This window comes from Leishmania donovani, chromosome 31 (assembly GCF_000227135.1).
Source record: "Leishmania donovani BPK282A1 complete genome, chromosome 31".
NCBI classification, from domain to species: Eukaryota; Euglenozoa; class Kinetoplastea; order Trypanosomatida; family Trypanosomatidae; genus Leishmania; species Leishmania donovani.
The window spans coordinates 763,027-776,306 of NC_018258.1; the positions used below are offsets into that span (position 1 = coordinate 763,027).

Here is a 13,280-nt window from a genome sequence, read left to right on the forward strand (position 1 = left end):
GACCGATGGTGTGCGCCACAATGCGCATCCTCCATGTGGACGGCACTCAACGTGCTGCATACATGTCCTGTTCTTGTTTCACGGACTGCTTCGCTTCTTTCGCTAGCTCGCTTTTTTGTGTGTCTTACCAAGACACTCTGCTTCACGACAATGTGACCACGGATCGGAGAGCAGATCGCCTGTCTCCCCTCCCCACTACACTCGGCACGACACGAAGACGGAAAATAAGACAACTGTGGCTCACCCGGGTGGCTTTAGTTGTCCCTTCCGCTCGCGCCACCAGTCTTCCTCGCGCTGCGCCTCGCGTCTGCGCAGCATGTCAATGGCATCCTGCCCAAGGCTAGAGTGATCAGGGACGGAGAAGAGGCTGTACTCGTTCAGCGTCGGCGGCGCTGGTCGGCCCGCTCCGGTGCGGTGCTGCTTTTTCCAGTGGCTGAGGTTGTACTCTAGGTCCGTCTGCAGGCGCGGCATCACGTGTTCCTTCCAGCGTTGGTTCACCTCCTCCGTACTCGCCTCTGGGATGTCGGTGTAGCGACGCACTCGATCGGCAATCGTGTCCTCCTCCGCTTTCATCTGCGCCCCATACTGTCGAATGTAGTAGTCCCACTCCTTCTCCGTCAGCTTTCGGCTCCACTGCGCCGGCGGCTTGTGGCGGGCACGGGTACCCTCGTAGTTCCACAGATATGGGTTCCAGGTGCCCTGCACACTCCTGCGCTGCAGATGCAGGTGGGAAGCAGAGAAGGAGTGATTGTAGTCGTTCCCTTCGTTCACCAGGCGGTGAAAGCGAACGTTGATGCCCATCGAGCTGAGAAAGCGGATGGAGTACGCCTTCTCGCTGCCATCCCGGTAGATCCCGGTGATGCTGCTCTCCGGCCACTGGCGAGGGCGAATGTCAATTTTCACCTGTGGATACTGCCGGTTGAACTCGGGCAGATAGGTGGCCATGAACTGCCGCATCGCCGGATTCCCTTTGTTGGGGCTATACGACACGATGATCTTCTGCAGGCAAAGCTCCCCGTTGCGGCTCATCCTTACTCCGCTGCGATGAAACGATCCTGGGCGTGTGCGTCGTGTGGAGAGAAGGATGCGTAGACGACCGATGCAGAAAAGAGAGCGTCAAAGAATCGAGAAGGTTCTTGGGAGTGTGGCCAGTGGGAGCATGCACGTGCGACGAGCTTTCTGCGACCGACAAGCGGAGCGGAAGGGAAAAAAAAGATGCGACCTCCCTCAAGGGGTGAAGGGAAAGAGCCACATGCGGTCGAGGAAACGTCTACGAGAGCGACGCACTACGCAGTTGCACAACATGCGCAGCTGAGGAGTCGTTTTCCATGCCTCCATCGTGTGTGCTTTATGGATTACACGTGTGTAAGAGAATGGCGAAGGTGCACCGGATGCAGATTATACGCATGCTTCATCCCCGGCATGACCACGGGTACCAAACGGTGCTGTGACGCAGCACCACCCACATTGCGGCATGACCCTCACTGCATACAGCCTCATCAACCGCCAGGAGCAGGGTCGCTGCATGTCGTGGTGTAGCACAAGTCGACAGCTATCCCTTGCGTAGTGGCCGCGCTTGGAGCGTCCAAGGTAGGCGAGCCTGGACCGCCTGGATACCGAGCCTCCCCCCGCTTGCACGGCTGTTCAGCGGCCCTTTCTCACCCGACACCCCATCCGTGGTACGCTCCTCCATGCTCCGATTGTACGAAGCCAGATGTCGTTGGACGTCACGCAAGAAGCCCTTGGCCGGATAGTTCATCTCCACCCGCGCTCCCTGACTGACGTCGGTATCAGTGCTGCTGCCGACGTCGAGCAGCTGCTCCACGGTACGCTGCACGAGCCGTCGGTGCTGCGCTACAGCCTTACTGGAGTGGCAGAGTCGCGTGTACGCTTTGTTTGTGCGGGGAAAGGCCGATGTCAGCATACCGCCTTCCTCAATGAGAAACTGAAGCGTGCAGAAGAGCGGCCATGCACTTAGTGGCTCCTTCTGGTCCGTCTGATATGCTTCGCTCAGGCTCTCATCAGTGATAGAGGCTTCCAGTCTCTCAATCAGCTCCACCAGGCACGCGTGAGTCTGGCGCATCGTCTCCATGTCGCCCGTGTTCAGAGATACCAGAAGAGCATCGATGGCCGATATCACGTGGCTGCTCACCGTCGACGCCTCCAGATACTCGAGCAGCGATGCAAACACCCCAGACTGCGTTGGGCAGGCTGCGCCAAGGTCGCGCCCAGCACCAAGCGGTCGGTTCACCACGTGAAGCAAATCCTCGGCTCTGTACAGCAGCACGCTACGTTCCGTGGAAGCACCAGCAGCAGAGTCGAACTCGTGATGGACGGGCGGGGTCTGAATGCGCACCTCTCTTGCACATTCTGAGAGAAGAGGAACGAAAAGACGACCTCGCGAGGTGGTGTGTGGATCGAGGAGAAGCGTGTGCGGCTGCTCAAGAGCGCGGAGCAGCAAAAGACTATGGTGCACAGAAGGATGCCATAGCATGGACGCAGGGCATCTTATGGCGAACATGGGAGGAGAGGGGAAGGAGCAGGGGTCTCGAGCAAGCAAGTCCCCCTGAAGTCAATGCACTTGCCACGACACAAGCACGGCGGCGCAGTGAGTAATCACTCCCGATCCCATGTGTGCGGGCGAGTGAGCACCAGAGATGCACAAAAGATAGCAAACACACAACGGTGCAGAGGAAGGAGAGGCAAGGGGTGAGGTGCAGTGGTTGGCCACAGCAAAAAGAGAGTGGGACGTGTGACACTCCCGCGTGCTGTGAGAGCGTCCACCTGAGACGCCACGCACAGCCTGCGCGCAGGCCGTGCCTCTGCAAGGGTCACATCAAGCAGAGAAGACTCCCATGTATCTTTGTGCTGACGTCCATTTCTGTCATCATCCAGATGCATCTCCCTAAAGCACCACCGACTAGTGGCGCCGGGGGCAGCGCGCTCGATGCGTGCGAGGCTGCGCCTCTGCTGTATTGTCCTTCCACTTTTCACCGGCTCCCCCGAAGCTGCGGACTCGTAGGGAGACAGCAAGATATCAAGAATCTTTGTCGGCTATTTCCCAGCGGAGATGGGGGTAGGGGAAAGTAGAAGGAGCACAGTGCTCGAGGGAGGGGGCCAGGGAGGGCAGGCATGTGCGCACACACGCGTCCCTCCTTCCAACCCTCGCGGGGGGTGGAGAGGGAAAACGGTGCTGGGGTCCTCGCATGGCCACCCGGGGACAGCGGTGCGCACATGCACGTGAATGTCCGGGGACCCCCTCCGGACGCTTGGCAGTTTGCTGTGGCGGTTTGCTTGGTGGTTCTGCACGCGAAGCGGCAGTCACAGGCCTCGCCTACAACGCACCCCTTCGCCCTGCCCGGTGCGCCAGCGTGGCCTGCATCCGCGCCGTCGTCCGTGGCGCCTGCGCCACGTCCCCCCGGGTGCCCCCGGGTGCGATCTGCACGGAGACGCGGGTGCGCTCGTCGAGGGAGACCCCCTCGCCATCGGGTCCGCAGACCGTGAGCATGCGACCGCCCATCCAGACCCGAGCCCGGCACGCGCACACCGAGCGCGACGCGTGGCGTCGGGGGGTATGCAGCGAAGCAGCGCCGCTACAGCGACCACTCGTCGCGTGTGTACTGCCCCATTCGCTCTTGATGGGTGCGAGAGGTGTGGGCAGTGCGCCCTATATATGTGTGTGAGTATTCGCGGCCAAGGTACTTCGGCGTGTGAGGTGTGGGTGGGGTCCACAAGCGATTAGAGGAGGCGGGAGAGCGTGCCTCGCGGCTGCCAAGGGGACGGAAGCAGAGAGGGAGTTGAGGGCGAGCACAAGGCGCTACGGATCCCATCGATGCGGCTCTTGAGGGCCACTGCCGTTCGTTTTGGTTTCCACGACTTCTCTTCGTCACAACGGTTGGGGTGTTCCCCGCTGAGGCTAACACAGAAACAAGACGGAGAAGCTATGTGGGCTCGCTCGGAAGGCAGTGCTCGGCAGCGCAGACGAGGCAAGGCCACGCGATGACGTGAACCGCTCCTGTGCTTTTCCCCACCATTTTCTAGCTCTCATTTTGAGACAGCGCAAACTAGATTCCCGGTGGAATGCGAAAGAGGGACAAAAAAGCTAGCGTGGTACTAACGTCAGATCACAAGGACGTCCACCAAGATGAAAGGAGAAGCATTTTGTAGACGACGAGTGTTGTTTCTTGCGTATATATCCTATCGAACCTAGAAAACAGAAAAAACTTACAAGCGTGCTCGATTGATCCACTCACAAGACCGGCACCCATCCACCAACTTTTCGACCGCCGCCACTTCACTGTAAGACGATGGCTTTAGATATCCTCCTCCGTCATCGTCAGCATCGGCGGGTTGATGTGGAAGTACGGGCGGATGAACTTGCCATCGCCAGCCCACACGTCGTGGCCATGCGACACAGCGTAGTCGCGGGCGTTCTCACGCTTGAAGTGCTCCGGCCAATCCATCATGTACACGTGGTAAAAAGACGAGTAGAAGATGGAAATGTAGGTCAGGTACAGGAAGGAAAAAAAGGCAGCCCAGTTGAGCATGGAGCGCAGCTTGGTGAGGCGGTAGGGATCTCGCAGACCCAGCTGGTACATGGCGCGCCAATACCACTCGAACATCTGCTTGTGGGAGGCGCCCAACATGTGCAGCGGGATTTCGTCCCAGGCAGCCTTGAAGCGGTCGCTAGAGTGCATGTCACCGCCGAGGAGGGGGCGGCTGGGACGCATCATGAGAGCGCGATGCGAGACCGTGAAGCTCACGGCGGGGGCGGTACGGCGCAGCATGGCCTTCGAGTATGAGCTTCCTTTACGCAACAACAGAAGAGAACTGGAATCTTTTCAGAGGAAGGAAGAGGAGCGCAAGTGTGGCTGGGCTCTTTGCACGCCAAAGGCGTTGTGGAGAAAGCACGAATACCGCCAGTGGAGAAGAGAAAGGAGAGGGTAGGCAGAGGATGCACGAGAAGGAGAGAGTTCCGCATCTAGGAAGCATCTGATCATCGCCATTTGCCCTGCCTGTTGCTGTCGTGCGAAAGGGAATGCTCGGCTTGAGGTGCAGGATTTTGCTCAAACGTGACAAAAGGAGATCGACGTGCGCAAAAGGCCGCCGGAGTCCACCCGGTGAAGAAGCGCGCATTACTATTTTTTTTTCTTTGCACTTTCAAAGCGCAGGCAAGGCATGTGACAGACGCCATCACGCGATAGGCACTTAACACCCCACATATTACACAGTACCAGCCACTTCTGCTCCTCTCCTGCAGGGGAAAAGCAACGACTTTGTCCTTGAAGGAACCAGCAGAGAAATGCGCGGCGACAGCGCAGATGAAGCAAGAGAGGACAGAGCCTGGCGCACCGCATGATCACCAGAAGCGATACCGCGGCCGTCTCTCCGTCTCGTCTGGTTTCCACTGCTTGTTCTTCACGAGGCACCGCATGAGCGCCTGACGCTCCGTATTGCAGGTGGCCGTCCGCCCTCCCAGCTTCATCTCCGTGGGGCAGCTGTAGGAGCACCGCAGCAGCTCTTGGTTGAGCGGAAAGCACGGGTGACCCTTGTTCATGTTCGCGCTCGCAGGCCGAACCGTCTCCTGGTCATACTCACGTGTCCCCTGCTCCGACCACCCCGAGAGAATCTCCAGGTTGTGGTTCTCATCGTGGGCGTAGATCATGTTGCGTACAATGTGGCCGCCGCTAACCCGCGACGGGTCCGCTGGCGCCTCGGGGTCAGCGCTCATGATTCAGATATTCTATCTCTGTGCGTGAAAGACGGTCGTTGATAGGGGTGTAGTCGCACGATGCTTGCAGCCGATTCGCTCACACTTCTAGGGAGAGGCGAAGCTACCTGTCAAGCGTGAGAACGGAGAAGCTATGAAAAGAGAAGGAAGGGAGAGGAGACCGAAAGATGCTGCGAGACGATGGTGCAACCGAAAGCCGGTAAAAAAAAGCGGTGCCTCCAAAACCAACCGAGCGGCTGAGCCGAAGGGTGTGTGTGTGTGTGCGTGTGCACTGAAGCTCGCAGCAGAGAGTCTGCCTGCCCTCAGATCCACTAAGAGAGAACACATGCACGACACGCAATAAGCCGATCGAATGAAAGTATGCGTAGTACCAAGAAAGCACCGCAAACAACCATGTGAGCGAAGCGCAACCGCGGACACTGCAGGAGACAAATCCATGCTGCTCAAACAAAATGACCCCGGCATGCAAACAAAGACCTGACCGAACAAGATCGCTAGCTTCACGTCGCAAACGGGAAGCGCGTCTGCCAACGCTGGTTGTATATCCCTAACCCTGTGATGGCTCTCGATATGCCTCGCCGCTCCTGCTCCAAGAGACGAGTCTTGGTTGGCAGGCCCTGTGACCGACGCTCGTTGTTCATGCTCTTGGCGTCCTCGCGCGCAAGCGGCATGCCCGTCCGCGGGTTGATGTTCACGGGCATATACTTGTAATACTGGTACGGCTGTTGCTTTCCCCAGGTCCAGGTCGGCTCTAGCCAAATTTCCCGCTGATTGTGCTCCTTAGGATGTGCTGCACAGCGCACGACAAGTGTATCCTGAATCCAATGAAAGCGGCAGAACTCGCAATGAAGTTTAAGCTTGTCGCGTGGCACCAGGCCAGGGTGCTTGTCCGTAGATCCCTGCAGTTTCCTCATCTGATGCGTCGTCCGCCCATCCAGGTTGTTCGGAGGGAAGAACACCTGCTTATTCTTTGGACCACACGTGTACCCCAGCGGGAAAAAGCTAAGCACAAGTGCCGTCGCACGCAGCGCCTGCCGCGCAGATGATGTATACTGCAGCATTAGCTCGCGATTGCTTGGCACGCGCCCTGTGCTCTGAAACACCGCACGCCGTCAGCAGAGCACGAGCCGCTGTCCCATATGTGTGCATGTATGTATGTGTGTAATAGAAGCAGTGATGAGGCGAGAAGCGAGTGATAAGCTGTCAGAGAGAATTGTTGAGGAAGCTCTTTTCCACCCGCCTTTACTCGGCAAGGGAGCGAAATCAGGCATTCACTCGAGGTATCGGTGGGCCTCTCGCCAAACCAGACAGGGTGTCAACAAGCTGCGGGGGGCTTGAGCATGAACAAAGAAACGCACAAAACCAGAGGAACCAATCTTGTGTGTCATCGCTCATGATTCCTCGGGTCGCTACTGCAGGAGTTGAGATGGGCCCTGCCCTTTGACCGTCTTGATCTGTATGTTGTTTCGGTCGATACACCCACAAAGAAAAGCTCAAAGAGGTTTGCCGCATCCATCGCCTTTTCCACGAGGATGTTTAGAACAAAAAAAAAAGAGAACAGGAAAAAGCAGCAAAAAGAGAAATGAGTGCCTTTCCGAGACAAAAAGTCCAAGGCACCGGGAAAGAAAAGAGGCAAAACAGAGAGAGAACAGACGAAAAGGAGGAGGGACGGGAGTCATGGACATATGCGTTCAATCCAAACTACTGAAATGATTATGTACGGCACTACAACCCTTCTTATGCCAACTATCGCAGTGATCCGGTAAGTCTCTATCAACTGGCGTCTTCCCCACACTCCCTTGCTAGTGACGAGAAAACAAACTACAATAAAAAAAAAAGAAAGCCTGATCCTCACAGAGGAATACGAACAAAAAAAAATCGAGAAGAGCTATCCTCGTATGCCCTTTCTTCTCCGCACTTTAGTTCGGAAGCGTTTGATGTGTGCTGCATGTGCGTCACTTACTCCCTAGTCTGCATAAAAGGCAATCATGAAGGAGACACAGTAATAATAGGAAAATGTTTTTTTTTCAATGTGTTCATTTTTCCATAATAAATAGGGTGGCATCCACTCCGCAAGGACTGCCACAGGCCCGATCGCGTGGCGCAAAGCAGCGCTAGAAACGCCCAAAAGCAACGCTGGCCCAGCCACCACAGCACGGCCCCTGCCCCAAGCCCCGCCCACCCACCCGCTTCCCAGCCGCTCGCAAAATGCGGGTTGCCACCTGGCGCGCCCCCGGGGTGGCCCAGGCTCCCCACCAGTGGGCAGCGAGGGGCGGCTGAGGTACGCTGGCGTCACGCTGACACCCTGCCCATCACATGGGTGGCGCAAACGTGTCCACTGTCGAAGATCTCTCCCACACAACGCCATCCGCGGCCTCACTGCCGGCATCAGTGGGGGCATGCGTTGCTCCGACCCCCCTCTGCGTAGGTAGGTGCCTGACCTGCTACGGCCAGAAGCGGTGCAACATCGGCAGGGGATAGAGGGGCGGCTCGGCTCCCTCCCCCACACAAATGCACAGAGTTGGTGTGCACTGGACCCTGAGATGCCATGCGCTGAGGTGTCCCCTTGCCGTCAGGGTAATAGAATGAAAGTCACAGAAATCGAAAAAAATCACAGGTGGCCGATTTGATGCGTGCACGGCGGCTACGTGTCAGAGTCTCTCACGTCACTATTTCAGCAAGGTCACGTCCTTCGCCATGCGCTGCGCCGCATCATTCATCACGCGACAACCGGGAAGGTGGCGCTTGACGTAGGCAACCTCATCATACGGCACCTCGGTGAACTTGACGTTGAGCTTCAGTAACTTGCGGCAGTTGGTTAAACGCTGAATGCCGCTTTGTAGCTTTGTGTACGAGAGGTTCAGCTTGACGAGGCAGCAGGCCCTCTCGAGACCGACGAGGCCCTCCGAGGTCACTGGGCACGATTGGGCATGCAGCTCCTCAAGATGGGAGCACTGTCCAAGCTGTCCAAGCTGAGTTATGGCAGTGAACGACATCGACACCACTCTGAGGGACTGCACTTGCCCAATACCTTGAAACCCATCATCGTCGACGGCCGTGTTGGAAAGGTTCAAGATTTCCAAGCTCTGGCAAGCCGACAAGCTCCGTATTGACGACACAGGCGTCTCAGCGATGTCGAGGCGGCGAAGCTGCCGAAGTGCCCCTATTCCGTCGAGGGATCTCACTGAAGACCTGTACAAGATTAGAGCCTGTATTTTCGTGCAACTCAGGAGAGGGCTGATGTCTGTCACCGCGGTCTCGGCAAGATCAACCTCTTGCAGCGACCTGGCCTCGCACAGCCCAGCAATACCCTCCGAAGTTACCTTGGACGACCACACGTTGAGCAGCCGCAGCTCCTTGCACATACCCAAATTGTTGATATCGGAGACGTCGCAGTGCGTCAACGTCACATCTGTCAGCGCCGACGCCTTTGTCACACCGAAGAAGGCGCTCTTCTCATTCACGTGACTGAACTTGACCTCGAGCTGCTCAAGGGACTCGCTTTTCAAAATCAGCTCCAGCGAGGCCACGTCCGTCTTCGACAGCAGAAGAATGCGCAGCTTCGGAAGTCGCTCGAGACCGGCGATCCCGGCCTGATCGACAAACGAGCCTTGTAGGTCAAGCCTCCACAGATTGTGGCAGTGCTGTAACTCCGTGACGCTGGTGACACGGGTGTGTGCCAACGACAAATCTTGCAATGTTTGAAGTCTCCCAAACCCTTCCAAGCCGGCAGAGTCCACCAAGGTGCTCTGCAGCGAGAGTGTCTTTAGGGAGTGGGATTCTGCCAGAAAGGAGACGTCACGAATGTTGTTGTTGTTCAGCATCAAGTGCTCGAGAGTCAGCAGACGTGACAGGCCAGCGATGCCCTCGCTCGTCACATGGGTCTTGGCGAGATTCAAGTAGATGAGGCTCTGGCTCTGCCCCAAGAAGTTGACGTCGCTCACGAGCGTGGAGGATAAATCAAGTCGGGTCAGGTAGGGCAGCGTTTGAAGCCCGTCTATCCCATCTGAGTCGACCTGTGCATTTGAGAGCTGAATGATCCGTAGCCCTTTGCCAGCCGCGAGGGCCTGGACGTTGGTGATGCGCGTCCTCGAAAGGAGCAGCTCCTCCACGCATGGCAACTGAGCGAGGTGTGGTACATCCGCGTCCTTGACGTTGCAGCCGCTCAAATGCACAGAGCGTAAGAAACAGCATCGAGCGATCCCTGCGCAGTCAAAGTCACCCTTGCAGTTCGTCATGTCCAGCCTGCGCAGTTTCTGCAGGGAGGCTAGGTCGGAAAGTGGGACCCGATTCGATGGCGGTGGTAGCCGCCCGTTCCCCTGTCCCTCTGCATTGCCAATCGCCACAACAGAGTGAGGGTGCACTGTCACGTTGCCCAGAACCAGTTCCTCGATTCTAGATGCGAGAGCGAACATCTGAAGCCGCGGCAAGGCTATCCCAGCAATCTCCACCACCCGCAGGGTAGCAGCGCTGCTGTACAGAAACGACAGAAGCTCGTTCAAGGGCAGCGTGGCTGCCTTGATACTGAGCTTCTCGACCCCGCGCGCGACGGCCAGGCACGACAACCACTCCGGCGGTGTAGGGGAGAGAGCTGAGCCGTTGATTTCCACGCACTCGATGCAGCCCAAGGAAAGCAACTCCCCTAGAGAGCAGTTCAGCCGTGGTATATCGATGGTGCTGACGGTCCCGCTCTTCATCGCCGCAGATGCATGACGGTTTCCCCAGCAGCACACCCGCAAAGGGCACTCCATGTACTGGGAAAGCTTGGGTGGCGGACGCAGCCGAACAGTTCCTGACAGAGGGGTGGCTTCAGCTACACAGGCGGTGCTCGATGCGGGTCGAGAAGCGCCGGAGCACCTCAGCAGCCACCAGCGGCACAGTCGCATACCTTGGACGTCGTTGATTTCGCATCGCAGCTGTGGTCGCCTGCCTCGCTGCAAGGAGGAAGGAGCTGCATCCTTGAACCAATTGAACGAAAGATGTAGCCCATGCGACGACCTCTCCCTTGACCTACGTGCCTGAGGCGAAGAGCTGACCCAGGCTCCGGTTTGGCCGGGAAGGTGCTCAGAAATAAGCGCCAGTGCGTCCACAGACACGCAACTCATGGACAAAGCGCCAGCCTTCGATAATAAAAGCGGAAGTCCGCGGGGAGGGCAGGAAAAAGAGAGCAAGTAAGAACAGCGAGAGAGGTTGGGGTGTAGAGAGCAAATGTGGTGCCTGTCGTCAATGCAGGAAAGAAAGAATAGCACGAGACACAGTGCGAGACGAAAAAAGCGCCTCTTAGCTACCGAGTACACAGCTTCAACGCGGAAGCTGCTTTCCGCTGTGTTAACTCTCTTCAACGTCGTTAGGGAGGCTTACAAGTTCACGCAGCTTCACTGCCCTGCCATCCGAAACAGATCGACGTGCTCCTGCTCACAATCGTGTACGTCACCGGCGATGACGAGCGAGTGCAACGGCGCGCCAAAGTCGACACTGAGCAAGTCCTTCATCGTCCCCGCTACCACTTGCTGCGATTCGGAGCCGACGCGCGCTAAACCCACCGCGAAAGTCGAGCCATCAGCGGCCACAGCGCCACCCTGCTTGTAGCCCTCCACCTCCAGGATCTGCTCAACGGCCTGCCTGATCGTCATGTAGCGCGGCGGCTCGTAGATCTTGCGCCCACGCGCAAGATTCTCGTCAGAGATCTCCTTTACCTTGATGTCGAGGAGCACCAGAGTGTGGATGCCGGCAGCTCTGTTGCTCCGTAGGCGCTCGTACCAGGAGTCTGGGCGCCACGTCTCTGTCCAGAAGCACAGAGATATCACTTGTCCAAACCGGTAGAGCTGCAGGCCACAACAACCCACAGCGTTAATGATTGAGGCATTGTGTACGACTTTGCTCTCGATCCCCTGCCGGTTGCAGCGCACAATCAGATCCGAATGCGTTGTCGCGCCGAAAACGTCGCCGACGACAAGAAGAACTACCTTCTTGACCTTCGCGTCGTCCAGGACAGCCCCACTCTCCACCATCTCTCTGTCCGCAAGAATAACTGGCTTGCCGTAGATGCCGGCCAGCTCCTCTGCATTGCTGTTGATGAGGAAAGAGGTGTAGGCTTCTAGAAAAACGACATCCGCCTCCTTGACGGCGTTCATACCCTTCACGGTGACGTCGGACGCATCGCCAAGGCCAACCCCGACCAAGGTGAACATCTGCAGCGAATGTAATGGCAGAGCTCTGCGAGTGCAAGCCTCATTTCAATTGACGTGGGACAGTGAAAGAGTAGAATTAAAAGTAGGCTCTCAAGAGCGCAGACACACGGGTCTCGAACACCCGATAGCAGGGCAAGGTACACAAAGGCCTCTCTCGCACACAAAGTTGTTTTCATGTTCACGTGATGGCGGCGCTGGGGGTCTGCCGCTTAAGCACTCGGCGTCGTTTACTATTGCAGCCCTAAGTTCAAACATGAATCGATAGCACTCACCAATACTTGCTGTCAGAGAGAAACGGAGCTAGCGCGAACACCAGTCCGTGCTCATAAGCTGCTGCGCGGCCAAGGCGGCCAGCCGTCAGCACGCCCATTGCACCAAGGCCGGAGCGCACATCCTCTTCGCCAGTCAGGTTGTCAATCACCTCCGCTAGCTCTTTCCCTTCGTTGAGAATGGGCCTCATGATCGTTTCGCTCATCTCAAAACGCGCAGAAGATCCGATCCCGCACTTGCCCGTCTTCCGCTCCAGAACGACCATCCATCCGCACTCGAACCAACGACCAGCAATGTGCTCGATGCCACCTTCCAGCCCGACGCCGTAGTCAGCGTTGGAAATGACCTCTAGGGCTGCCTTGGCTCTGTTTAGAGCACCTCGTTGGGTCTCCTCTGCCGACATGGGCTGATCACTGACCCCGGAGCTGACGCTGCAAAGACGCACCTCATGGGTCCCATTAGGAAAGCACCTGTTCACAACTGTGACGACGCTCTCTGCTTTGGCACGATTCGTTGTTCCGATTGCCCAGACAGTCATGGCCTTGCTCTGATCAGGTGGTTCTTAGCTGCCCGTCGCTGTGTAGCGACGAAGCAAAACAGTGAGAAAAAGGGAAGTGTAAAATGATTCAAGGGACCAAAACGAGAGTGAGTAGCAGCATCTTTACTAAGCTGACCAGGGGACGCAGCATCCCTTCACGCAGGAGATTCAACTTCGACCACGTCATTGTTGACGATTCGCCTTCAGAAAGACGACGAGAGGGCTAGTTGTGCTAGCAGACGTAAACACGACCGAGCAGAGACTCAGAAAAACAAACGAAGAGTGAACAGCGCACGTGCGTGCTTTGAAAACATCAAAAAAAAACTGCTGCGCTAAGTCGTCGATCGTAATCTACTTACTGGCAGTGTGCTCTAGAATAGCAACGCCGCCGAGACCGCCAGCAGCGCAAATGCTCACAAGGCCATGGCGCTTGCCGGACCGTCGCAGCTCATTGGCAAGCGAGGTCACAATCCGACCACCAGTTGCAGCGAACGGGTGACCCAGTGCCGGGGACCCGCCATTCACGTTCAGCTTCGATAAGTCGATGTCT

At 57.1% G+C, this 13,280-nt stretch overlaps 8 protein-coding genes across 8 annotated transcripts; all 8 read right to left on the minus strand.

The window, feature by feature from the left end:
• Positions 1–240: 240 nt before the first annotated feature.
• On the minus strand, positions 241–1,029 carry LDBPK_311580 (hypothetical protein, conserved; the record flags this gene model as incomplete). The annotated part of the gene is made up of 1 exon (XM_003863201.1): positions 241–1,029. The coding sequence occupies one exon, from the start codon at positions 1,027–1,029 to the stop codon at positions 241–243; it is 789 nt and encodes a 262-aa protein (XP_003863249.1).
• Positions 1,030–1,552: 523 nt separating this feature from the next.
• On the minus strand, positions 1,553–2,521 carry LDBPK_311590 (hypothetical protein, conserved; the record flags this gene model as incomplete). Its single annotated transcript, XM_003863202.1, has 1 exon — positions 1,553–2,521. The coding sequence occupies one exon, from the start codon at positions 2,519–2,521 to the stop codon at positions 1,553–1,555; it is 969 nt and encodes a 322-aa protein (XP_003863250.1).
• A 1,792-nt stretch (positions 2,522–4,313) lies between these two features.
• On the minus strand, positions 4,314–4,787 carry LDBPK_311600 (cytochrome c oxidase VIII (COX VIII), putative; the record flags this gene model as incomplete). Its single annotated transcript, XM_003863203.1, has 1 exon — positions 4,314–4,787. One exon carries the CDS (start codon positions 4,785–4,787, stop codon positions 4,314–4,316), a length of 474 nt encoding a protein of 157 aa, XP_003863251.1.
• Positions 4,788–5,359: 572 nt separating this feature from the next.
• On the minus strand, positions 5,360–5,731 carry LDBPK_311610 (hypothetical protein, conserved; the record flags this gene model as incomplete). The annotated part of the gene is made up of 1 exon (XM_003863204.1): positions 5,360–5,731. The coding sequence occupies one exon, from the start codon at positions 5,729–5,731 to the stop codon at positions 5,360–5,362; it is 372 nt and encodes a 123-aa protein (XP_003863252.1).
• Positions 5,732–6,231: 500 nt separating this feature from the next.
• On the minus strand, positions 6,232–6,792 carry LDBPK_311620 (hypothetical protein, conserved; the record flags this gene model as incomplete). The annotated part of the gene is made up of 1 exon (XM_003863205.1): positions 6,232–6,792. One exon carries the CDS (start codon positions 6,790–6,792, stop codon positions 6,232–6,234), a length of 561 nt encoding a protein of 186 aa, XP_003863253.1.
• Positions 6,793–8,400: 1,608 nt separating this feature from the next.
• On the minus strand, positions 8,401–10,836 carry LDBPK_311630 (hypothetical protein, unknown function; the record flags this gene model as incomplete). The annotated part of the gene is made up of 1 exon (XM_003863206.1): positions 8,401–10,836. The coding sequence occupies one exon, from the start codon at positions 10,834–10,836 to the stop codon at positions 8,401–8,403; it is 2,436 nt and encodes an 811-aa protein (XP_003863254.1).
• A 270-nt stretch (positions 10,837–11,106) lies between these two features.
• Positions 11,107–11,922, minus strand: LDBPK_311640 (diphthine synthase-like protein; the record flags this gene model as incomplete). The annotated part of the gene is made up of 1 exon (XM_003863207.1): positions 11,107–11,922. The coding sequence occupies one exon, from the start codon at positions 11,920–11,922 to the stop codon at positions 11,107–11,109; it is 816 nt and encodes a 271-aa protein (XP_003863255.1).
• Positions 11,923–12,190: 268 nt separating this feature from the next.
• On the minus strand, positions 12,191–12,730 carry LDBPK_311650 (hypothetical protein, conserved; the record flags this gene model as incomplete). The annotated part of the gene is made up of 1 exon (XM_003863208.1): positions 12,191–12,730. One exon carries the CDS (start codon positions 12,728–12,730, stop codon positions 12,191–12,193), a length of 540 nt encoding a protein of 179 aa, XP_003863256.1.
• Between the last annotated feature and the right edge of the window lie 550 nt (positions 12,731–13,280).